Consider the following 27,784-nt stretch of genomic DNA (forward strand, 5'->3'; position numbering starts at 1 on the left):
TGGAAAACTATTTAGCTACTTGACATCTATAATAACAGGGGGGTGTTTCTATAAGGCCAGATTTATAAATAGGCAGAGGCTCCCAGATTTGGTTATTATAATTTAATTGCACAAACTTCTGTTGAGGGTTTGCATCATTTAGCTAATAAATATGTCCATAAAATAAGCATTATAATATAATACATATTCAAGCAAATGAATAAATGTCACTGTGACTAGTTTCTTGAATTGCAACAAACAATAAGTGGTATAGCCCCAGATGTTTACTTCAGTTGGCCCTGAAGGGATGGATAGGCTGCTGGGTAATCACCATGGTTACTGATTCACTCTTTGTGTGGGAACGGTACTAAGGCAAAATGGTACCATCTATCATATAGCTCCCATCCATCATAATATACAGCAGGGATGCTCATCATGCAGCTTTAGGTTTAAAGAGACTGCTGATTTCGTTTAAGGGGGGCTGGGGATGTAGCTCATTTTGGTAGAAATCTTAGCTAGTACATATGAAGCCCTGGGTTCAAAGTCCTGTACCACATAAACACAATATACCTGTAATCCCAGCCCTCCTGAGGTGGAGGCAGGAAGATCAGAAGTCCAAGGTCATCCTTGATTACATAAACAGTTTAAGGCCAGCTTGGAACATATAGAGTGATCTTTAAAAGAAAGAGGATAAAAGGAGTATCTTTAAAGAGAAAGTATCATTTTAATTGTGTCCGGTTATGTGTGAGAACTTGCAAAGGTACTTTCCGTCTCTGAATAACCCTCCTTTCTTCCAGAGAGGATTTACTTCCTGCTTCCACTAGTTATCTAGGCTAAGGGCAGATCTCCTAAATCCAGCTGAGGATGGAAATAATTCTAATTTAGGTTTCAGTCCTTCTGAGAACTGGCCTTTCCAAGGAATTCTGGAAGCTCTGCTTAACTTCCCTGCCTCTTGGCTCTTTGACATTCAGCAAGCACCTTGTGAGAAAGGGCAGTCCCAGAAAGGGCTCCCTCCTCCTCCTTCCTGCTCTGGGCCCTCTACCTTCCCTGCCTCCTCCCCTGCTTCCTCCTCAGCCTCTCCTGCCTCCTCAGCCTCCTCAGCCTCCTGCCTCTCCTGCCTCCTCAGCCTCCTCAGCCCCCTGCCTCTCCTGCCTCCATAGCTTTCAGGTCCTCACACAGGTGGCCTATGCATCTTCTTTTTTCTTGCCTTGCTCTCAGAGGTTGGCTTTGAACTCACGACAGGAAGAAGAGGAGCCCACAGCCCTGTTTTGATGACTGCTGGCACTCCCCTACCCCTCCTCCACCCCCCCCCCCCGTCTTTTTTTTTTTTTTTTTTTGAGACAGGGTTTCTCTGTGTAGCTTTGGAGCCTGTCGTGGAATTCACTCTGTAGCAGGTTAGCCTTGAACTCACAGAGACCTGCTTGTCTCTGCCTCTCAAGTGCTGGGATTAAAGGCGTGCACCACCACCACCAGACTCTTTCCCTGTCTTTTAGCTAAGAAGCTTAGATTGATCCTCAATAGCTCAGGGCCTGGTGTCTCCTCCTCCTCTCTTGTCCATCCCGCCTTTGTAAAAAAGTGTCTCAAAATCTAACTTTCTACTCACTGACTTAGCTTATGACTGTGCAGCTTTCTATCAGGTGTCCAGTCAGGTCTTGAACTGGATGGCTCAACACAAAACATCTTGGCACTCACACAGTTAAACTGGAATCTCTATCTGAACCTATATTATTTACCTAGCACTCAACATGTACATTTGTGGAGAGCATTAACCCCCACCCCCAAAATGACAGAAGAGATACCAGTGCAGGAGGGGGTGCTGTGACATGACATCTACATGTCATGGAGAGAAGATACTCATTTTGTGCCATAACTTAGTCCAAAAGTTTATCCAATGGGGACTAACTGGGAGCTTTCTCCTACTGGCTGCCAACTCAGAGTATATTGAGTGAGGAGGGAGAGGCAGAGCCTAGCACCACACAGACAAGGGGGCTGGCCTTCCATCCAAAAGGAGAACCAAGCAGCAAATACTTCTCAGGGCAAAGTCTCCACAATAAGGAAGACATACTATTTAAAGGAGACTGTTAGCTTGTGAGCAAAGAAAGCCACATCCCCAGATCATGTAATAAAACAGTTTATCACAGGCCAAATGCTGTGTAGGATGCAAGCAAAGACTTGGAGTGTAGGCCACAAACCAAACCAACAAGTCAGAAGAATCAAGACCGGGAAAGCACAAGAGACAAATGACCTAGCTGTACATGCAACAGCACTGGAAATAAAGATAACAAGCAGAGCAGACAACTAACTGGTTGATTGATTGATTGATTGATTGATTGATTGATTGATTGACTGACTGACTAAAAAGAAGTTCTTGCTATGCCTTGGACCCATTATGCAGACCTAGAACTTGTGGCAATCCTGTCACTGCTTTAATACTGGAAGTACAGGGGTAAGCTAATCCATCCATCCTGCAGACAGCTCTTGAATGCTGGCCTGGAAGCATTGTTTTGCCAAGTGGATGGCACGTCAGTGGGTTAATGCCTGGAGAAACCCGAGCTCCTGAATGTTGCTTGTGTTATAAAAACTAGAGAAAAATTAGAAGACGATCCGTAGAAAGCAGAAATAAATGATTAGTTTTCAATTAAAAAGTTTTAATTTTAAGTATATATTGGGTGTGGGGCATAAGCGTGTGGTGTGTTGACTTGTGTGTGTGCCTGTGTGCGAATGTGGAGGCCAGAGGAGGTGGCTGAATGCCCAACTCTAATACTCTTCATCTTATTCCCTAGAGACAGGATCTCTCACCAAACTTGTAGCTAGTCTGGTGGCCAGCAAGTTCAGTGATCCTCCTGTATCACTTCCCACAGCATGGGGTACCAGTGCACAGGACCATGCCCAGCTTCATATGTGGGATTCGAACACAGGTCTTCATGCTTATACAACAAGCCCTTTACACGCTGAGCCATCTCCTCAGTCCAGTCTCTGTCCCAACTGGGGTCACAGCCAGTTCTCTTCTTTCCATGCTTTCCCAGAATTCCCTGATGCTGTAACGTTTTATTTACAAGGTAAATATTGAGTAAGTGGAAATGACAAAAGAGCTGACATCAATCTAATACATGGTAAATGGCATAATAAAAGCTTTCCTTTGAACATTGGTTTCCTTGGAGTTAATTCCAGTAGCAAGATTATAGACGCCTGTGTTAGCCATTGGCATAGAGTACAGTAGTTTCACAAGACTGTAGAGTTCAGCTTTTCTGGCTTCCAGTTAGCCCTCCCACCTTTTTGTTTAACAACATGCTGCTTTTATTCCCTAAAAATGATGCATTTTTTCACTCATATTATTTATGAAAATTTGTTTTTTACCTGAAATTCTCATACTCTTCTGCTTGTCGTCTCCATGGGCATTTCTGTATGTTTGTGATGATCTGAATGTAGTCATCCTCTGAATACCTGAGAGTTGAATACCAACCAGATTAGACAAGAAAGTCTCACATGGGGACACTTCTATAATCTCCTCATTTTAGCCCTGCAATCAAACAAAAATCATTAGGAGTCATACTCGCTCCCAAGTGTCTAGGAACATACAGCCTGAAATTTGTTATTATTATTAATTATTATTATGCTGGCTTAAGAATGTATACACTGTAAACCTCCTAAGCCAAGTTCAGGATTACAACTGGTGAACATATTCCCTCTCTGTGTCTCCTTTTCTCTGACTCTCTTTCTCTCTCTCACACACATACATACACAAAACCAATCTCATATTAACTTTAACTCAATGGCAGATAAATTCTTTCCAAATGTTGATCATGAACATATAGTTGTTTTTTCAGGTTCTGTTAGTAACTTCACTTTGGACTATGTAGTTAGAACCCCCTACACACGCTCATACACACACACACACACACACACACACACACACACACACACACACGTGATCATCTGGTTTTAATTTTCTGCAGTACATTCAAAATCCAGACTGGACTGAGCTGAGGAAGCTGTATACAGGCATAAAAAGCTACAAACAGTGACACAGTCTGATAAGACAGGCATGGGACAAATATCCCAGCGCCCTTAGATCTCTCTCAATCTGAAATTCCACCATTAAGTATTAATTCCTAAAGCACAGAATGCTGTTTCATCTTTAAGGGTGTTCATTTGAAATGCAAATATTCCTCTGAATTGAGGGAAAAAAAACCACCTTGAGTTTTCCTTCTATTCCTCTCTCAGCCATCAGGGCCGCCATTAAAGATCAAAGCTGTGCAATGGGGGGGTGGGGGGAGAAAGAGAAAGAATGAATGTGAGGCTGTGTTGGTGAGTGTGTGTAGAAGAGAAAGGGAGTGCACAGCTTCACCTGGGAGAATGAGTCCATTACCCATAAGGACGCAATGAAGATTCTCCAAGGTTATCTCTAAAAGGAAGCATTTCTGACAGGCAAGGGTATAGTCAACCACAGAACTCCTTTGTAGCTGAAATTTACCTTCCCCTTGGGTTTCTCCCTCTAACAATGCTAGCAACAGGAATCAACATGGTTCCCACTGACTCTGCAGATGAACCCAGAAAAATATTCTAAGAACATAGTGAACACTGAAAGCTAAGCAAACAGAGAGCTTCCACCAGAAGGATTAAAAACAGTTTGAAGTGCACAGTTCCCCAGCACAGCAGACTCACTACATGGGTCTAGTGCTCTTCTTAGTACACTACACCATAAAAGTCCCATGCTCTGACCCCCAAACTATCTAGATATTTCCGGGCTGAAGTGTTAGAACCTGCCTCTACAGGGTTGAAGACAGCCAAAGACCTTTTACAAATGACTGTTAAAACTGAACTTGAAAAGATATCCATTGAGCAACATACCGAAAGCATTCACAATTCTGGATCCTTAAGAGATTCACTGCTGTGACATCTCTCCTGTCTAAAGACGTCTTATCAATTACTAAGGCATGGCTTTAAATCTTTTCAGAATGTTATCAGGACAAGCAGAGCACTGTATGTACAAGAGCCCATGAAACAAAGTAAACAAACAACTTTTGTTCACTGAGCTCCATCAGAGAAAAAGTGTAAGGGAGAGGGAAGTCCAAACATATATCTAATTAAATCAATGAGAATTGCAACTGCATTTGAAGCCAATATAAAGTGTAATTGGAAGATAAAGGAGATAGAAAGCTATTGTCTCATCAAACTAAATGTATCAGACTCTAAATTTTATTGGCATGCTATTTATAAAACAAAAGAGAAATGAAATGTTTTATGATATATGGCTGAAATTAGTGAACTTGAAGATTGAGCAATAAAAACTATTGGAAATTAAAAACAAATGGGGAAAACTAAAGGAAATGTAAACAAGCTGGGCCTGGTAGTAGAAGCCTATAATTCCAGTATGCAGGGGGCGCTGAAGCAGAAGGATCATGAGTTCAAGCTGAGCCGGGCTCCATATCAAGACCCCATATTGCTTTAACATACTGAAAAGTAAATATGAACTTTCAAAAGAAGAGAAAAATTAGCAATAAACAACCTCAAATGGTTTGATGTATGTATAATTATAGCTCTCATAACAGAGAGGAAAAGCATCTTTGAAGTCTGATGGGATTTATCATGAAAACTATAAATCTACACACCTAAGAATTCCAAGAAACACAAAGCACAAGAAACCTGAAGAAAATGACAACATAAGAATTAATTCTCAGTAGCAGCAAAGAGAAAAACCTTAAATGTAATGAAATCCAACACAACATGTACAAAGAAACCACAGCCTGCAGCGTGCTTCTTGTTAAAAAGAATGGGAGCTGAAAGGCAGTGAACAGTGACATAAACCACAGAATGGGGCTGAGGGAAAGCTCGTTCTAGAATTCTATACTCAGAAAAGTCTTTCAAAAAATGAAGTTAAAATAAGGACTTTATCAGCAGCAAAGTTGGAGGAAGTCTCCAGGCAGAACAACCATGAAGGCAAATGGGTGTCCGGGTTGACAAAACATAATGAAGAACTCTAGGAATAGAACACGTAAACACACACAGGAACCTTTCCTTTCTTTCCTACATTTCTTTAAAAGGCAACTGAGGGTTGAGAGATGGCTCAGTCAGTAAAGAGCTTCCCTGGCAAGCAAGAGGACCTGAGTTTGATTCCCAGAACCCAGGTAAAATTGACAGTCAGGATGGCACACATGTTTGTAATCTCCACAGGAAGGTGCAGACAGCAGGACCCCTGAGGCTCGCTGGCTGCCAGTCCAGCCTGTTTGGTGAGACCAAAGTCAAAAGAGACCCTGTCTCAAAGGAAGTAGACAGCATTCCTAAGGATGATACTCAAGACAGATCTCTGTCCTCTGGCATGTGCATCCCATCCCCACAGGCACAATTTCTTTAAGTTAAAAAAAAAAAAAAGCAAAGAAAAAAATTGATAGTTTAAAGATAGCAATAATAGGTAGAAATGGTTATAGCATTTGTAAAATAAATATAATCATGGTTATGGAACAAAGCCTAGAGGGCAAGGGTGGAGAGGAAGAAGCAGGAGCAGAAGATGTAAAAAGCTTCTGAAAGGAGACTACAGTAGGAAATGAGATGTTTGCTCTATCTAAAATAAAGAAAGTCATACAAATGCAGTCATAAAATACTCAAAGCAAGAGGAAGCAGGCAAAAAAAGGTAAATCTAAAACAAATAGCAAAAGGGTAGAGTAAATACAAGTATATGAAGAATAAAAGTAAATGTAAATGATCTAGACACACCCATCAGAAGGCAGAGGACAATAGACTGATTTTTTTTTTTTAATTGAGACAGGTTTCTCTGTGTAGCCCTGGCTGTCCTGGAACTCATTTTGTAAACCAGGCCGGCCTCAAACTCACAGAGGTCCACCTGCTTCTGCCTCCCGAGTGCTGGGATTAAAGGTATGCACCACTAAACCTGACTCAGATTGAATTTTTTAAAAAGCAGTAAAGTATATGATTTTTATTTTGCAAGACCAACATCATAAACACAAGCAAACTTTGTAGAAAACAGCAGAATGATAACCACAGTGGAGATAATTAAAACAGTGTGAGTGGCGGAAGTCACAATAGAGTCCAAACAAGAAAGAAATACTACCCTATAAAATCAATATTAAGGAGAGAGGACCATTATCATGAAAACAGGGTAAGATCAGAAATAAAACTTATAAACCTGTTGCTACCCTGCCTGACCAAGGAAAAGTGAGAGAAGATACAGACAAACAGTGTTCGGAACAAGAGCAGCCGTCCTAATGGTCTGCTAATGGGTCAAGAACAGTTTGACTGACTTAATGCAGTGGATATACTTACTAAAAGGTAAAACTACCAAAACCCAGTCGATGAACAGTATCACTGCTATTTTAAAACTGCAATGAAAAAACTTTCTGAACAGAAAACAGGCACACAAACAGCTTCAGTGATTTTTATCAAACATTTTAGGACTGTTAATATAAACTATACATCTATGCAAACCCCAAGAAACCTAAAGTGCTGGGAACCTCCCAATTCGCTCTACAAGAACAGTATTGACCTGGCCCCAAAGTCAGGATAAAAGTACTGTTTTTAGAGGTACAAATATCCTTTATAAGTCCACATAACAAAAGTGTTCAAGAAAAGCTTGTTGAATTAAATCCAATGGTATATAAGAAGAGAAAATTCATTCCATACTCAGGAAGGCATCAAAACTTGCACACAAGATTTCAAATGCGATACCATTCTTGAGTCTTCGCTATCAAGTAAATGTTGAATTCATCACCATTTACATTTGACATCTTAATACAATGAAATGAAAAAGAAGGATCCATGATGACTTCTAAATTTTAAGTGGATTTTTAAATTTAAGTGTGGAAAAATCTATGAAGGGACAGGTATTTACAGCAGAAAAGATAATAAATCTGCTCCTGTGTTAGATACTGATGGGATATCAGGTAGATACACCTACCAGAACATTTGAAATGTGTCTCTAGAATTCACAATGGGAGGTTATAATTGAAGAGGTAGAGTGCCGCATCGCCAGTACAGAGGTAATCTCTGTAAATTCATTCATGTGCAGGTTCGCAGAGGGAAAAGAAACAATGAATGAGTATTGTGGTTTGAAAGTAAAATGTCCCTCACAGGTCCATGGGTTTAGATGTGTGATCTCTGGTGTCACTGTTTTAGAAGGTTGTAGAACATATGAAATGGGTTACTGGGGTGGGTCTTGAGATTTTATAACCAAGATTACCCTCCCATTTACCTCCTGCTTCTTGACATGATAGGATATTAGAATATGGAATATGACCACTAGACCCTATCCCTGACTAACTGCCTTCCTTGCCTGTTGCTCTGGCTTTCCTGATATACATCTCTGCTACTAAGCCCAAATAAATTCTTTATCCTTTAACTTGCATTGACCACAATATTTTTTATCACATCAGCAGGAAAAGAAACAAAGACAAGAATCTAGATCTTGAAATCCACAAGATCAAAATGAAACACCTGAAGAAATATTCCATAGTAGTGAAGAAAGATAAAATAATCAATAAAACCAAAAGCTGAACTACTTAAGGACAGGGTTTTGGACATCATGTAATGAATTAAAACTAGGAGGTTAATTCATGATTCTTCAAAAAAGTATTTTCTGTGAAGGGTGATCAAAAAGTTAGATGCTCCTATTTGAAGGAATTAGCATGAATCAGTAGAGTTGAGGAAAAAAATTCAGAAGAATTTTGTCCTAAAGACAAAACAAAATAGTGAGGAAGAAGGAAAGAAATTCTGGACTAAAGAAAACTTTCCTAGAGACAGTGGTTATAATTGGTGAGGAGTGAGCAGGCTTTCTGACTTCTGCTGGTCTCTGTGGAACTGACACTCATCTTCTAGGTTTACTGTACAAAGTACCACAAGCTGTGATGCTCCAAACCCCAAATATCACTGCTGTAGAAGTTTGAAATATAAACTCGGCTATTGATAAGTCTATTTATTGCTGAGAAGTATGAGAAAAAACTATTCTATGCTCTTATCTTGTCTCTGGATGATTTGCTGGCAGTCTTAGGCATTCAATGACCTGGTGGAAGAGGAGGAAGTGTAGAGCACTGTGTACAACAACCTGGCCTCAGACTCATCATCATCTGCATTGTATAGCCTGACACCATCATGCCTAGAAAATGTAATCTTGTTTGTCCAATTCTAGTAATTCTTTGATGCCAACTTCTCTGAATTATTTTAACTTATAGCCAATACCTAATCTACTCCTCTGCAGTACAGAATTAATGAGAATTATCTGAACTAACCACACACATGTGCCCAGTGCAGGTTGTTTGGGTAGGCTTTTTGGCCCCTTTTACTCCTTCTCTACATTGGAACACTGCCAGAGACTTTGGAGAGGTTTTGAGCCAATTTGTCTTCCAGTACAGGGCATAAGTACCTCTTCTAGTCCCAGAACTGCATCTCTGACAGTCTATCAGCTGCACTTCATTTCCTGACTCGTCCTGTTTGTAATTCAGTTAAACAAGATGAAGATGCTTTGTAGTTCTATTAATGTCAAACTCCCCTTCCACCCCTCTCTTGTTTTCCACTCACTGATGTTCTTTAGTTTGACATTTTTCAGTCACATTCTCACTCTAGGTCTCTTCTAAAAAATAAAATTTGTTACATGAGGAAAAAAAAAAAAAAGAAGAGAAAATTCCATGAATAAGTGTCAGGAATACAAGATTGGCTATGAGAAATACCAACCAATGCAACTCACTACATTAAGTAACAATGAAGAAGAATCCAGTCATAATTTCAACACATGAAAATAAAAACAGCTTTCAGCCCAGCCTAACATTCAACCATCACAAAAAATTTCAACAATTAAAAACAGAAGGATTTTTTGCAGTTGAATGACAGGCGCTCACAAAACAGCTGATGGCTGAGATCATACTTGATGATCAAAGTCCCCAAGAGGAGGAACATGGAAGGGGTGCCCAGTCTCTCCAACTGTCTTCCATTTGTGCTGGGGGTTCATCCAGTATAATAATGTAAGAAAGAGAAGCAAAGCCACCAGATTAAAAGAAGGAAGTAAAATTGTCTCTACTCAGAGCTCAGAGATAATACCATCATCTATCAAATCTACAGAAAAGCTACTAAAATGAGTAACTTAGCAACTCTGAAAGATACAAACTCAGCACACTCACCATTGCATTGGAAGTGATGACTGGAAGCAAAATTAATATTTACTTTCACTGTGCAACAGCCTAAAATAATTGGAACTAGGACTAGCAAAGTCCCTGTGTAGATTAACATTTAAAAACATGAAATATGGAAGGATAAATCTGATAAAAAATGTACTAGGCTTATGCAGTAAAAGTACAAGATACTGTAAAGAGAAATTAAAGAACTAAGTAAATGGAGCCATAGCTCATGACCATTGGTCAGAAGACTCAAGACTGCCAGTTTTTAAACTGTGAACAGATTTGGTGAAATTAAATAAAAATGACATCAATGTATTGTTATTTTTAAGATAAATTAAGGAACTAATGATAACACTCTAGAGAAAAGAGGCAGAAGACCCCCAAGCCTGAGGCCACTCCGATTACACAGCATGTTTGCAGGTAGCGCTATTTCCAAAATCTAAAAAGGGAGGTCTAGAGTTCATATGGAAACTGAAAGACCAAGCATAGGCTGCATAATCGGAAAACTAACAAAGCTAAGTTGCACCTCTTGAATTTGGGATTCACTGCATCATCCCAGGTGGTATCTGAACTATGGCAAGAATGGAAAATCTAGAAATAGGGTATTCAACAAGACAGTGGCAAGGGAAAGAATAATCTTTTCAACAATGATTGCTGGGACAACTGACAGTCATGCCAATAACAAACTTGCCCAATATACAAATATTAACTCTAAATGGTTTACTAAGAGCTGTGTTGAAAAAAATCTGATTGTACCTCTGTGTGTGTATGTGTACACAGTATGTGTATGTGTCTGATGTGTGCTGCATGTGAGTATAAGAGATGTATGTGTATATGGGAGGTTCATGCGTGTGCATGATGCATGTGTGTGTACTTGTGTGTGTGAGGTACATGTGTGTATGTGAGATGCATGCATGTGTGTGTGCGTGCATGTATGTGGTATGCATGTATGCACATGTAAGAGCAGGAGTGGCTGTCTGTTCTTCCCAAAATATTGTGCACCCTAATAAATTTATCTGGAGTCAGAGAACAAACAGCCACTAGATACAGAGGTTAGAAAATGGTGGCACTCACACCTTTATTACTAGCATTCCAGAAACAGAAATCCCTCTGGATGACTGTGAGTTCAAGGCCACATTGGAAACAGCCAGGCATGGTGACACACGCCTTTAATCCCAAGAAGTGAGCCTTTAATCCCAGGGAGCGAGGGCAGAAAGTAGAAAGATATATAAGGTATGAAGACCAGAAACTAGAAGCTTTTTAGCCTGGTTAAGCTTTTAGGCTTTTGAGCAGCACAGTTCAGCTGAGAGCCATTGGGATGAGGACACAGAACCTTCCAGTCTGAGGAAACAGGATCAGCTGAGGAACTGGAAAGGTGAGGTAGCTGTGGCTTGTTCTATTTCTCTGATCTTCCAGCAGTCACCCCAATAACTGGCCTCAGATTTGATTTTATTAATAAGAACTTTAAAGATTCTTGCTACAAACAGGTATGAGTATATGTATAAATGTCAGAAATCTACTTCAGGTGTCTTCCTCAGTGACTCTCCACCTCACTTTTTGAAACAGAAGTCTCTCACTGGACTTGGAGTTTGTTCTTCCTGCTAGACTGGCTGGCCAGCAAGGCCGTTCGATCTCCTGTCTCCTCCCCGAGCACTGCAGTTACAGGGGATATGTTGCTTTTATTCAGCAGTACAAAGGATTGCCATACCTGCATTTTTAATGTATGTGCTGGAATCTGGACTAGGGTCCTTTGGCTCACTAAGCAAGCACTTCGCCCACTGAGTCACCTGACCCAGCTTTATACATATCGTGTACATAGTACACACACTAAAAGAAAAAAATCTATAAATTAAACATCGAATAAAAAAGATTATATGTGGAAAACACCATAAAGAAAATTTTAAAAGGTGTATGAACCAGGATGTGGTGAACTCTCAAAATTCATGATGACGAAAATAAGCCTATAAAAATACGTAAAAGATTTGAATTGACACTTGTCTAAAGATAATAGGCAGCAACAAAACCAGGCATGGAAGGACACTAAATAGTGTTAGCTGCTAGGAAATTCAAATGAGAGCCACAGTGCTGTGCGACAGCACATCAACTAAAATGGCTAAAATTGAAAATATGAATCATACAAACTTTGGCGAGCACAGAGCAACCAGAACTCTCACGCTTATTGTGGGAATGTAAAATAGACTATTACTTTAGTAAGCCATTTTGCAGTCCCTTCAAAAGTTAAACATATACATATCATGAAAACCCTGCTACCATCCTCCTAGGGTGTTTAATATTCAAGAGAGACAGAAACACAGCCACACAAAGATCCAAACACAATTGATAAAATCAACCTTATTTGTACCAGACAAAAATTGAAAGCAATCCAATGCAATCCAAAGAGGTTACACAAAATTGTTGTATATACATCTTCATGGGATATGTTTCTTTTATTCAGCAGTACAAAGGAACAAACTATTGTTATGGCAGCAAAGTAATTACAACAAAGGGAAGAAGACAGAAACGAAAAGAATACATGGCACAGATTGCATCAGAAACATGCAAACTTGACCAGAATGACAAAGTGTCCAGAAGTCACCTGGGGACAGGGTTGGCATATAGAAGTCGGGAAGCCATGGAAGAGATGGATGGATTGCAAAAATGGCCCAGAAAACTTCTGGGTTTTTTGAACCTGGTTATTGGCAGGTTCAAAAGCTTTGTAATAGTCATGGTGGATGTGAATGCAAAGATCCTTCAAACTGTACACTCATTTTGGGGTATACATAACTTATTTATTCCTTAAAGACCTTTGAAAGTGTTTATAATCACTCCAAAATTGTATTTTTGGAATATCTGGAGAAATGGCTCAGTGGGTAAAGGCACTTGTTTGCAAGCCTGAGTTAGATCCCCAGAGGTGGAAGGAGAGAACTGATTCCACAAAGTTGTCCTCTGGCCTCCACATACATGCCATGACTTATATGTCTGTACCTGTCTACACATATCATATGCACAATAATAAAGTAAAACTTTTAAGAATGGTATTTTCCTATGATGATGATACATGCCAATAAATAGTATTCTATCAGCCCTTATTCTGGTTCAAATATCTAAAATTTGAAATTTTATCATGAACTTGTATATTTTAAATGATAAGATTTTGAGAGTTCCCTGGACAGCTAGTGATGGTTCTCACAAACCCTTGGAGTACCTTGACCAATGTTCTTCAAAGGCCCTTCTCATACCTAATTTATGACATCTTGGTTGCCTACCCTATGTTCTCCCCAAAGGACTTGGCAGACTGATCATTCCCAGCCCAGCACAATCTCTAAGACATACTGACATCCTCATTACCTGAGGAAACATGTATTTAAGCACAAATGTGAAATGTAACAAGGCCATCAGCTACTCTGAAGAGGCTCAAAGCAACAATTCCTGATCTCAAGCTTTATGCCTTCTATGTAATAAATTCCCTAGTGCCAACTTCCACCGACTTATCCAACCCATAAGTCACTCATATGTTGGCTGAACTTAGCTTCCTTTCGGAACTCCAAGCAACCATTGTAGAATTTGCTCAGTTCTTCACACAGGAAATGGAAGAATGTCTTTGCTGCTATGCAGCAGGGATCTAACCTCTAGGAACAAGAGAATACAGTACACTCCTTTTCAATACGACAAGATACCTGACCAAAACCACTGAAGGGAGGGACTGCTTGAGTCAGGGTTTCAGAGAGAATTAGTCCGTGTGCCACAAAGGACATAAAGACATGCGGAGTGGCAGAGGCGTGATATAGAGCCACCTCCTCGGCTCTCAGTGAACCCAGAAGCAGAGAAGACAAAGTAGGAAAGCCAAACTATGGTCCCCAAAGTCTACCTAGAGGTACCCACCTTTGTTGACCAGGATCCCTGTCCCAAAGGTTCCAAATTTTCCACCATCAGAGCCACCAGCCAGGGACCAAGTGCTTAAACACAGAAGCCCGTGGGGGACATCCCCCTTTCAGCTCATGGCTCCTATAGCTGTTTGGCTGGCCGAGGTTGTTGGAGTAGGGATGAGTGCGGGCAGCCTCTTTCCCCTTCCTCCATGTTCTTTTGCTAGCTGGAGCTAGCTCATATGAGCTTGTGATAGCCTGGCTGTTTAATTTTCAAGAACGTTGTGAACAGGTTGTTAAATCACCGGTGGCCTGAAATTGGCCAGTGCGGGACCATTTACACCACAAGAGTTGGCAAATGTGACAGTAAAGGGCTCTCTTCTGATCCCTGTGCCCAAGTCCACTGCAGTTACTACACTTCCTCCTAGTTATGTGATGTTAGCCTAACTCACAAACATTCCCTCTCTATTGCAGTTCCAGCCTTACAGAGTCCTGCCAAGGAAGCCAGGTGTGGGTGGCTACACCTGACTCATCAAGCAAAGCTAATTCAGAGTAGTCTAATGACTCAAGCGAAACTACCCTAAGAGATCCAAGTGGCAATCATGACCCTGGGATATTAAAGGTGATTTTAAGTTCATTAAGATCTGGTGTGAATTATCTTGAGTTGATTACATTTTTAGTAGTTTTTACTAAAAAAATAGCAGTCTTTGAACCATTTAAAAATCATCCCTGCCTCTATATCAAGTTTAGTCTGTAAACATTAAATTTGCTGTTTACTACTAAAATAAATGTATGACAGAAACATGTATAGTTAGAGGAAGTGTATCATTAGGGTTGGAGTTTGAGGTTTCAAATACTCAAGCCAGGCCTAGGGTCACTTTCTCTTCCTGCTCCCTGAGGACCTGGATGTGGAACTCTTAGCTACCTCTCCAGCACCATGTCTGCCTGCATGCTGCCATGCTTTCCCACCATGATATAATGGACTAAACCTCTGAACTGTAAGCCAGCCCCAATGAAATGTTTTCCTTTATAAAAGTTGCCATAGTCATGGTGTCTCTTCACAGCAATAAAACCCTAAGACAGTATTCAAAACATTTTGTTTTAGTGATGCACATCTTCTGTTAAATTGAAGCTGGCTCCAATTTAATTTAATATTTAAAGATGCCAATCATACTCTATCTCACTTTGCTGATAAAGTAGCTTCATGAAACTATGATTTTATAGTGGATTTTCAGTTTACAAAGTACAAACACTACCCGAAAGTCTTGAGAAGCAGCTCTGTGACTTACATTTTTAAAAAAAAAAAAACCAAAGTTAACATGTTTGTGGAGGTAAACAGTTTCCTCAATATTGCATTGTAAGTAGATGAGTTAAGAATAAAACTCACTTGATTTACATTCTGGCTCTCTTTCTAATATATCATGTTGCATCTCATCTACTTTTATAATGAAACTGAAAATTAATCTCATCAGAAGCATTTTCTGGTCCCAAGACACACAGTAAATCACACTAAATAATGTAGCAAGTTATTTCAATAGAATAAATACTGTCTACTTAAGTCATCATTAATAATACTCAAAATGAGACACGTTATAAATAACATAGTAAATGGTATTAAACAAATATCATATTAAGTGTCTCAGTATATTTTTCAATAAATGAGTCTTTGAAGATGAAGTTTCACATGCTGTGACTAGTTTTATGTCAATTAAGATAAAATTGGGCCTTTAAAATGCTTTAACTTATGAGTAATTAATTGAAGTATTAAATATTTATTGGGTACTTATTAGGTGCCTTGAAGTTATCCTGGGGTTATTCATTTAATAGTCCCATTTGGCCATCTGTGATACTCATTTAATTTCTTTTTGTATCGCTTCATGTTGAATGCCAACCTACCATGCCCATTGAAATGGGTAGGAGCAGCTCAGTACTATCATGTCAGCCGCTGTGTAATGTTGTGTGACTCAAAATCATTTGCAGCTGAGCTTTGTTGCACAAATCCTAATTGGTCTTAATAAAATCCCAGAGGTAGATATTGGGGTAAATGATGGAAGATCAGAGAGAGACAAAGGAACAAGCCATTAGAGAAACTTCTCACCACTATCAAATCCTCAGGCCAAAAGGGAGGAGAGATCCTGTCTCCAGGAATCCTCAGACTGAATGTCTCTGAGTCCTCAGCTGAAAGGGTGCTGAACTCCTGTCTCCTCTCGTCTTATATTCCTTTCTCTGCCCAGCCATATCACTATCACTTCCTGTCACAACCTTCCTACTGCTAGAATTAAAGGTGTATGACTCCCAAGTACTAGGATTAAAGATGTATACCACCACTGCCTGCATTCTATGTTTAATCTAGTGGCTGGCTCTGTCCTCTCATCTTCAGGTAAATTTTATTTGTTAAGAGTACAAACAAAATATCACCATATAGCTTTGCATGAAATAAGGCCTTTGGGGCTAGAAAATGACTAGTCTGTAAGTTGCTTGCTACCTAAGCATGAGGAACTAGGTTTGATCCCAAGAACCCACACAAAAAGTAGACATGGCAACACACATTGCAATCCCAGTGCTGGGAGATGAAATAGGAGGATCCTGTCTAGCTGCATCAGTAAGCATCTGGATCAGTGAGAGACTCTGCCTCAAAGAATAAGGTAGAGAGAAGGTGATTGAGGAAGACACCTAATTTTGACTCCTGGCCTCTGTATGAACACTTCCTGACACATGCACACAAATGTGTGAACACAAACATAAAAAAACAAATGCATAAATAAACCCTTATAGTTAATACAGTGCTGTAAGACTTTTACTCCACTCATCTAATTGTTTCTACTGGGAAATACTTTTTAAAAGCATGGCTGATGAGCACATGGAAGCTAAATATAAAGGAGCATGTGGCCACTGAATGAGTGGCCTGCTACTTCTGCAACAGAAGACTTTGATTTACATTGGTTTTCAATTCTGTATGATGCTGGCTTCCAATGAGGATGCTGTGGGTATTGTCAACCAGCACGGAAGGGAGGTCTCTCAGACTTTTATTCTCTCTATAATGTTTAATGTCTCTCTAACAGGTTAAATAAATATTACTGAACAGCTTCAGAGATTAACTCCTAAAAGTACCTATGTACTTGTTTGCAGCCCAGGTGAAGTCTCCAGGGGACTATAGTACATTATTTGAAAATGTCTAATATTGATTTTTTTTAAATAAAAGGATGATTTCTCCATCCTAGGAAATAAAAATTTGGAGGTATCTGTATTTACTACATAGATCCATGGGAGGAAATCTTACAAGCTGTGACTAACCTAAGCAAACTGGGAGGAACTGTTCTAGCTCCCATCCAGGTGGGGAGGTGTGATAAAGGCTGCACTAACTGGTGATGCACACAGTAGGTCTAGGAAAGAGGTAGACCAGGAAAAGCTATTACCATCCCACATCTGTTGTATCCCCTGAAAGAGCTACTGTGGCAGGTGAAGAGGGCCTGTCTTAGTTTGTGATAAACACCATGATCAAATGCACTTTGAGGAGCAGAGGACTTATTTCAGCTTATAGTTTATAGTCCACTGTGGGCAGGAATCAAGGCAGGGACCTGGAGGCAGAAACAGAAGCAAAGCCATGGGGGAACACCACTTACTAGTTTGCTCCCTGTAGCTTACTCAGTGTGCTTTAGCACCCAGGACAATCTGCCTGGGGATCACTGTCCACAATGGACTGGGTCTTCCCATATCAATCACAATCAATCAAGAAAATGCCCTGCAGGATTGCCTATAGGTCAGTTTGATGGAGACATTTTTTCCAGATAACCGGAGCTTGTGTCAAGGTGACAAAAAAAAAAAAAAAAAAAAAAAAACCTAGCCAGCATAGGTCCACTTATCAGAAACTGTGGACCAAGATGGGAAATACAGTCATGCTTCCCCTAGACCAAAGAGAGATCCAGGGTAATGTATTCCACAAATCCTCCTACTTTCTCCTCTTCTTGCCATTTATTCCCTGAATGATCCTATCTAGAGAATCTCAACTAATGCAATCAGTCCTAACTCACTCCAGGAAGAGCTTAAAAGGTAAAACACAAGACCAGCCATGGATGGACAGCAAAAACTACAGCAGACCAATGCAAGCCTGTTTGCAGCAGTATTTCTCAGGAGTACTTAGGAATAGCTGGATTTTGCTTCAGTGGAATCTTTTGTTACAAGGGAAAAAATAAATCAGAAAGAACCTCACAGAAGAAAACAAAGTATAATTTTCAGTATCTGGAAAGTTCCTTCTGCACAGGTATCTGTAACATGCAAATACATCAACAGGATACAAAGAATAAATAAGCAAGAAATGAGCATCCTGTTTAAGATTTTCTATTTACTCTTAAAATATGACCAGTGTAAGATTTTGGAAGGTAAAAATGATGACCTATTTTTTTAACCTTATAGAAAGGAATTTACAGACATATAAGTGGATATTCAGAGATGAAACCAGCAGGCTAGTGTCAAATTGTAGAAAGATTTTCTATATTGCAAACAGTTTGAGAGAACCAATAAAATATAGTATTTCCTGTCCCTTGAGCAGCATCATATAGGAAGAGTGAGTTACAACAGTCAGAGCAGTTGGAGGGTAAGATTTTTTGGCCATGTGTGGGTGGCTATAAACCCTTTGCTTTTCACATCCACCTGACTCACACCACAGAGGTGACCCTTCCCTCCTGTATCTTTTGCATCATCCATTCACTGTGTACACCTGTAGTACTTATCCTTTTATTTGCAAATATTCATTTGATAAATATTTACTGGGCACCTGCTGTGGATTAGTCAGTGTTCTGAGCATCAATAATATAGCGAACTAAACATAAAAGACCATGTTCTCATGATGTTTGTATTGTAAGAGGAGAGGACCACAGTAAATCTAGTTAAGATGTGGATTAGTACTGTGTTTAAGTTTTTCAAGGCACTAATTAATGGAAAGCAAACAAGCAAGATAATAGGGGGGAAAACAGAATCAGGTGGTAATTTTTATAGATTGGCTAGGAGAGCTCTTAAAGTAGGAAGAAAGGGTGGGGTGGAGATTTAAAGGAGGTGGTCAGGTTGTACATATATGGGGTGTGGATGTGAGAAGGACATTCTGGGCAAAAAGAAGAAGGAAAGGTATGCAGGTACAGTCAAGGACCAAGGTAGTCAGGGTGACATTTACCAAGATATTAGTAGATAAGGTCAGAAAGAAGAATAATTCTGATGTCATGGGCCTTACTTAAGTGCCACTCAGACTAGCAAACTTGCATCACATAGCACAGGCTTGTTGGAAGTACAGAACCTCAGGCCTTACCCCAAGTCTACAGCCAGAAGCTGTGTTACTACAGAATTCCCCAGGAGAATGTAGGTGTGGTGGCTTGAAAGAAAATGGCCTCTAAAGGCTTCTAGGGAGTGGCATTATCAGGAATTAGGCCTTCTTGGAATAGGTGTGGCTTTGTGGAAGGAACTGAATCACTAGGGGGTGGGATTTGGGGGTCTCAAATGCTTAAGCCAGGCCCAGTGTCACTCTCTCTTCCTGCTGCCTAAGGACCTGGATGTAGAACTCTCAGCTACCTCTCCAGTACCGTGTCTGCCTGCATGCTGCCATGCTTCCCACCATGATGATAATGGACTCAACCTCTGACTGTAAGTCAGCCCCAATTAAACGTTTTCCTCTGTAAGGGTTGCTGTGGTCATGGTGTCTCTTCACAGCAATAAAACCCTAAGACAGTAGGCATAGGAAAACTTTAATGTTAACTACTTTATTGAAGTATAATTTGCATATGTGATTCACCCATGTAATACAGTGTATTAGTCAATGTTTTTATAATATTCACATGTATATTCAAAATGTTACAATTTTATGGAGCTTTTATCACTCCCAAAGAGAAATCTTTGATCTTGCCTATCATTTATCGCTTTTTATAAATTTGGGTTATTGTCTTCATTTTCATTCATGTCAAATATGTTTTATTTATGTATTGGTTTCCTCTTGGGTGCATTAAGCATTAGGAAAAGTGTTGTTTAATTTTCACGTATTTGTGAATTTTCAATGTTATTTTTCTGCTATTGATTTTGAATCTCATTCCACTGTTATTAGCTAATGCACTTGTTATTATTTCTGTTTTAAACCTACTGCCTTTTTAATGAGCTAGCATATAGACTATCCCAGACATTGTTTTCCCATGTTTTGGGAGGTACATTCTGTTATAGTTAAGCCTTCCCAGGTATCTGCTCAATCTAGTTGATTTATAGCGTTCTCTGAGCAGGCATTTCTTGAACCTATTCAGTTGTTCCTTCTACCACTGAAAGTGGAGTATTAGAGTCTTTCTATTGGCAGATGAGAGGTGTGTAGTTCTGAGACAAGGTCTCATTCTGTAGCTCAGTGTCCTGGAACTCACTGTCTAACCCAGACTGGCTTCAAACTCACAGAAACTCACCTGCCTCAGCCATGAAAGTGCAGATATTACAGACATGAGCCACCATGCCCAGCTCTAATTACTATGGTTGAATTACCATTGTCTGAACCACACTGGGCTAGGCAAGCTCTCTAATAAAGGCTATGCACCTAACCTTTGCTCCTTACACTGTAATGCTCTGCTGTTAGATACATCTTTATAGTTATTATCCAATCCTGAGAGACTGGTTTTTCAGTTATCATGAAATCTTTGTCTTTATTCATTAACATTACTTTGTTTTAAAAGACTGTTTTGCTGTAAAAATGGTTGTGAACACAACAGTCAGTCAGATGAGTGTGGTAAAAAGACTTACTAGTTTGTGGCTATCCTGGGCTACACTGGGAGATCTTGTCTCCAAAAATGTCGTTTGTCTGAAATCACTAAAACTATTCCAGTTCTCATATGGTTTCTGTTTGGATGATGTCATCTGTTAATTTCAGTCTATTTTATCTTTTGAGTCCAATGTCTGTCTTTTGTAAACAATAGACAGTTGCGCTGTGTCTTTTAATCCCAGTTCAAATGGATGGCACTGTTTACAGTTACATTTGCAGCTGCTGTTTGACTTGGTGGCTGTGTCATGACTTCTCTTGTGGTACATGCAGCACTCCTTTACATCTTTCTTGCCTTGAGGGCATTTGTCTAGTCTAACAGAAAATTCTAAAGATTTTTAACCATTTTTACCATCTTAACACCAAAATCAGCTTCCTATTTATGTTATGTTTATGCAATGATGGATAGAGACATTCTTCCTATATGAATCTATTCCCCTTTTTGTGACATTATTATTACATAAAATTATTAATGTTAAGAACCCAAACACACATTGTGTGAATTATTAGCTGATTATGCCCAGCCATTTTCTTAGTACACTATGGCTTTGTTCTGCTATTACTGGTGCATTGTATATATGTATATTTCTAAATATACATATATCATAAATATATTTATATATGTAAAAATTTTGTAAAGAAAAGGTTCTTGTAGCCTATATAAAACACTGACTTTCATTTTAAGTGAAATTGGAAGATATTAGAAGCAAATATATCTAATCTGACTATCAAAAATTGCTGTGGATGATTGATTGATAAATAAAACACTGATTGGCCAGTAGCCAGGCAGGAAGTATAGGCGGGACTAGCAGAGAGGAGAATTGAGAGAACAGGAAGGTGGAGAGTAGGAGAGATCAGCCTGCCATCCAGGGAACATCATGTAAAGGCAGCAGGTAAAGCCATGGAACAAATGGCGACATATAGATGAACAGAAATGGGCTGAGTATAAGAGTAAGAGCTAGACAATGGTAGGCCTGAGCTATTGGCTGAGCAGTTTAAATAATATAAGCATTTTTATGTTTATTTTATAAGTGGGCTACAGGACTGCTGGGGCTTGGCAGGAACCAGAGTGAAAAACTCTAGCTTCAAAAAATATTTCTCTGTTGTGTTTGTTAAGAATCTCTAAGGGAGCAATAGGTGAAAGAGAGAATAATTAAGAGAGATAAAAGAGGTTCAAACCATGGTCTATATCCCTGGCTTGCCTGGATCTCTCTATAAATATAATCTGGCCTCAAACTCATAGGTTTGCCTACCTCTACCTCCTGAATAGTGGGGTTAAAAGACATGAGCCACCACACCTAGACCAGAACATACTTAGTATCAAATATGAGGGAAAATGAGGAGAAATCAGCAATAAAAAAAAAATGAGAAGAAAAACCAACATGTTGCAAATATCTGTCTAAATAATTAACTGTCTTAATATACTGCAAACTGAGAAAAAAATGACGTGAGCTGTGGATGAAGCTCAGTGCTAGACCATCAGCCTAAGACTATGGGTTTAACGCCTAGTACTGCAATTAAAAAAAAATGTCTTTTCAGACATGTTCCTTACTCAGGAACTCTCAATGACATATACTTTGAGAAAGCTCCCAAGTGAACGCAAGGCATGTTGACAGGGTACAGACTGAAAACACTTCTCCCTATGCTTATTATAGAGCCAGAAATATACTATTTACTATATGCCTCTGACATTAAAATGTAATATATGACCCAAACATCGAGTTTCAGATACTAATTCTGAACTATGACAATAATTAGCCACCAACCGTGTTCTAACCAAGAGAAGGCATTGGTCACCCAAGCTGCAACTAAAGTAGCTCTGCATCAAGTAATAATACTGTGTCAGTGTAGTTACATTATAGAAGTTTAAGTAAAATAAGTATGAAAGAGGAAATGTGTAGCGTTTTGGATGAATTCTTCTGGGTGGCTTCACATTATAAAATCAAATGCCTTTCTCTGTCAAAATTTGTGAATTATGATCCTGTACTCACTATGAGTGATATCAGGGAGACTAAGAACAGAACCTACAAAAATGAATCCTGGCTCAGCCATGATAACTATCTGATGTTCTGCAAGCCAAAGAATCATTTGGAGCTCATTTATCACATTTGGGGGTCTACAATAAAAAAAAAATCTACCCTGGAGAATGATCACAAGCATTTAAAATAACTGGAAGATCATGGAGCCACAAAACAGGAAGTTGTGGTCATCATTGTTGGTGACTAGGGTCATAACAACTGTTGTCATTATGATGAAAATATAATTATCTAAAGCATTATGAATTGAGAATGAATTATGAATTAGTTGTCCATGAGTATGTGGTCAATTAATACAAAGTTTAGTCATTTAAAATGATAAGCATCTATGATGGCACAGGTCAGGAATTTGTGAGCCACCTAGATGAGTGGCTATGCATCTCCTCTCACTAGAATGCAGCCTCAAGACATTGTTTGGTACTGAAGGTCCACTTCTAAGCCTCTCCTTCACATGACTGACAAGATGATGCTAGTCCTTGATAGTAGGTGGCAGGTCTTTGTCATGAGGACCATACTAAGACTCATGGCATGGCAGCTGATTACTATCACATCAAACAAGCAATGGGGCAGCAAAGCAGAGGCCACAGTCTCTCATCACAATCTGGAAAACCACTTGTCCCATCTCGCCCTAGCCTACAGTTTCCATGGGATGGCAAGAGCCACCAAGACGACCTTCAGAACTGTCTTGAAGGTCTGACTATCACAAGTAATACATAAGAGATTCAGTGGGAGATTTTGAAAACCAACATCCATTTCCTTTGTAGCTATTCTAAAATTGGAAGTAATTCTAATTATTTCTCAGTGACTTTACATGTGATGCTTTCTATTGTCATAATCTTCCTACTAAAGCCTTTTCATCAAATTTCTGATGTGAACATATAATAAACCTTAACCAGAAAGTCAATTTTTTTTTCCATTTTCCTTTGAAACAAACATTTAAAACAATACAGTTTACACTGTGGAAATGACAGCAAGTAACTGTGACTGAGTATTGATTAAGGAACTTGGAATTGTGATGGTTATCTTTCAATATCAGGAAATCACACACACACACACACACACACACACACACACACACACACACACACAGGGTGTGGGGAGGGACGGAGAGAGAGAGAGATCTTATTTTCACCCTTACTTGACTGGGTCAGCTTATTTTAAATAAATCATAATCCCATTTTTTTCCTTCTTTTTAACCTTAGGGAGTCAGACTTCTTCAAAAGATAAGAAAATGTACTAAAACCAAACATTGTGTATTGGTTAGAAGAACTTAAGAAATTATTGCTTCAAGCTCTCCAGTTGTGATTGTTCATTCTCTTATGCCCATTAAGGTGCAGGGTATCATTAAACACCTTTTTAATAGGGTTGAAGAAATATGTTTTGTTGAAAATGAAGAAAGCTGTCACAGAATTCAATATCAGTTTGTGTGCTTCCCAACTTAAATTTTGACATCAGCAGGAGCAGCCCTTGCTTTGGTCTCTGGGAGAAATGTAAGATATGGATCTCTTTTTGTGTGCATCCCACATGTGTGCAGGTGCCTGCAGAAGCCAAAAGAAGGCATTAGATCCTCTGTAGCTGGAGTGACAGGCTGTTGTAAGCTGCTCACTGTGGGTACTGGCAACGACATTTGGGTCCTCTAAAGGATCAGCAAGCACTCTTAGCCACTGAGCCATCTCTTCAGTCTCTTAAGATGTGAATCTTATTTTCTGTTTGTTGATAGGCTTTTTGGTCTTCACTTGCTGTTTTCTGATCTAATTCTCTTCACCAATAACAAGAAGGCATGCTAGATGCCTTAAAAGCTAACCAGAAAGGACCAGTTTAAAAGGTCAGAGAAGAACAGAGAGACAAAATTGTGTGTGCCACTTTCAAAGTCATCATGGATTTAAAGTTGAAGGGATACAAATCATTTAAAAGATCTTGCATATGACTAAAAAATATTTCTTTCCCCCAAACAACTTGAGATTCAGGAATCCTTGCTTTGTTAGCAGGCTGTCAAGTGGAATGCTCACACTCTGGCTGATCTGCTGTAATTTACACCATCCCTTTTCACACAGTAATTCAGGTCATGTTGTTCTCTCCAGGGTAATAAAGAATGACAACGTTTTAGGGCAGTCTTCAATCCACTTCACATTTCACCCTGCAGTACAGAACTTCCTTAACAAGCACTTTTATGCTGTCCCACGAAGATGATATCCTTCGGAAAATTCTATTGTAATTGAAAACAGAATGGCATACAAGAATAACGTATACACTGACTAGGTAGTCTATGGTCCAGTCACAGCCCAGCAGTGCCAGACAGAAGTTCTGAATCATAATTCTGAGCATTGTACCTTACCCCAGAAAACTGTCTGAATACAAAGTGGGTCTTTCATGCTTTGATGATTTTGCAGGAAGATACAAGGCAGAGGCTTACACTTACTTCTGAAGAGGACCACTAATCCTCTCACTAGAGATGCCACATAAAATGCTCAAGGAGTCAAAAGATGTACAAGATTCTTGTTACACTTTTACCTTGCTTTAAAATTTTTTATTTTATTATTTGTGTGTAAGGGTTATTTTGCCTGCATGTATGTCTGTGTTCCTCATGTGTACGGTGTCCTTGAGGGTCAGATAAAGGTGTTGGATCCCCTGCAACTGGAATTACAAACAGTTGTGAGTCATTGTGTGGTTCCTGGGGATTGAACCAGAGCTTTCTGGAAGAGCAGATAGTACTTTTAACCACTTAGCCATATCTCCAGATTTGCTTTTTTTTTCCTTTCTTTTCTTTCTTTTTTTCCCCTCTTTTTATTTTTGAGACAGGGTCTCTAGCCCAGGTTGACCTCAAATTTCCTACAGAGCTGAGGAGAATCTTGAACTTTGGATTCTCCTGTTTCTGTCTCCCAAGTGCTGAGACTACAGCCAATGCTCACAATTTTATGTAGTACCAGAATCAAACCCAGAGCCTCTTGTGCATGATAGGCAAGTAGTCTATCGATGAGCTACATCCTCAACCTAAGCTGTTGCTTATAAGAACTACAACTTTTTCATTTGAAGAGATGCCTTAGGAGGCTTGTGCTGGGTAGTTTAATGTCAGCTTGACACAAGCTAAAGTCATCTGAGAGGAAGGAAACTCAATTAAGAAAATGCCCCCCATAAAATCCAGCTATAAGTAGTTTTCTTAATTAGTGACTGATGGAGGAAGGTCCAGCCCATTGTGGGTGGTGCCATCCCCTGTCTGGTGGTCTTTAGTTCTATACGAAAGCAGGGTAAGTAAGCCATGTTGAGCAAGCCAGTAAGCAGCACTCCTCCATGGCCTCTGCATCAGCTCCTGCCTCCAGCTTTCTTGCCCTGTTTGAGTTCCTGTTCTGACCTCCTTCAATGATGAACAGTGATGTGGAAGTGTAAGCCAAATAAACCCCTTTGTCCCCAACTTGCTTTGGTCATGGTGTTTCATTGCAGCAATAGAAACCCTAACTAAGACAAGGCCTATAATTGACAGGATGATCAGAATGGTAAAGCTACTGGAAACATATGGAGTAGAGATGCCTGGTTGACATCCGCTGACTGTAGTCTCCTTCTAGAGTGTCAAGTTTTTGTTGCAAGCACCTGCCTAGACAGATACTACATCCCGAACACCAACCCCACATCAAACCCATTCATGGTTTCTTGTCTCAAAGCAGTCAGTAGAATGTGAGTATAACTGGAATACCCTGTAAGCAGTGTAGAATACAGGATTTTCCTTTGTCTTTCCAGGGCACTGCCTGTTAGAGGTAACTATCAGAATTACTGAGTCAATATTCAGGGGGAAGACTCCCAAGGGAGCTACCTCATCAGGAAGGAATATTGAACACTGTGAGTTGGCAAATGGAAGTTTGCATTAAGACATTGCATTCTGAGAGATTTCATTAGAATAGTTCATCATTCTGGTCAAACAATGGAAACTAAATAAACATAACTATAATTTGTCGAGGGAGTTGTGGACCCACAAAGAAGAGAAAGTTCAAAAATTGTTAGCATTTGGATGTTAAACATCCCTCAAAACTTAAACATGAAAGGCTCAGTCCCCAGCTTGGCACTCTTGAGAATGCTAGAACCTTTACCGATGGAGCCTGGTAGGAAGATTTCGGTTACTGGAGGTGAACCTTTGAAGACAACTCTGGGATTTTCTTTGATTTTGCATTCTAGCCATGTGGGAAACAGTCTTGCTCTGCCACAACATGCTGCTTTCCCACCAGAGGCCTGAATGCTTTGTAGCTGTCTAATTGTGTAAGGAGCATTTGTAACTGTGGCCCCAGAATTCTTTTTCTCTTCTTAAGTTCATTTGTCTTTGGTACTGGTTACAACAAAGAAAATCTGACTAATATCAACAGAGTCAGAAAAGCCAAGAGAGGGACAGTTAAGACTTCTCCTAAGTCAGCTCCTTTGAAACAACTGCTCTGAGACCCACGCCTTCATTTGTCAGAAGCAATGAAGTCTACAGTGGACAGCTTGGAGAGACATATGAGCAAAAGATATGGAGATAATGTTTGCCATAATGAGAAATGGGAAAACTAGCAACGATAAGATTATATTTTTAATGCAGTTTAATATTTCTACCTCATAGAAAACCCAGTGAAAAGGATTATACTGGAGAAACCTGGAGGCAGTCAGGGGCAATGGATCAGTTAGAAATCAACCCCCACAAAAGGCACAAGCCCAAAGTAATGGAAAGAGCCACAGAAAGGAAAATTGGCACCAAAAGAGTTAAAACTTCTGGTTTGAGTGATTAATTTTTACTATTTATAGATTATGTGGTATAATAGTTATTTTTGCAGACTTAATTAATTTACTTATTCCATAAATGTTTATGAAGCAACTAATTCGTGTATAGGCATGAGAGACAGAACTAAAAACAATGCCCTGCTCACCTTGGAGCTCATGTTTGTTTGTTTGTTTAAACAGAGAATAAAGAATCGTGGGGCTGGGGATGTAGGTAAAGTGCCTGCTGTGTAAGCACAAGGGCCACAGTGTGGTTGGTCCCCAGAATCCACCTAA

At 39.6% G+C, this 27,784-nt stretch overlaps 1 protein-coding gene across 1 annotated transcript in view; it reads right to left on the reverse strand.

The window, feature by feature from the left end:
• Positions 1-27,784, reverse strand: part of St8sia6 (ST8 alpha-N-acetyl-neuraminide alpha-2,8-sialyltransferase 6) — a 137,886-nt gene that overhangs the window by 39,109 nt on the left and 70,993 nt on the right. Inside the window, exon 4 of the mRNA XM_036188388.1 lies at positions 3,337-3,423. Coding sequence (XP_036044281.1) covers positions 3,337-3,423 — 87 coding nt within the window. The remainder of the gene's footprint in view (positions 1-3,336; positions 3,424-27,784) is intronic.

Source organism: Onychomys torridus, chromosome 5 (genome assembly GCF_903995425.1).
Source record: "Onychomys torridus chromosome 5, mOncTor1.1, whole genome shotgun sequence".
NCBI classification, from domain to species: Eukaryota; Metazoa; Chordata; class Mammalia; order Rodentia; family Cricetidae; genus Onychomys; species Onychomys torridus.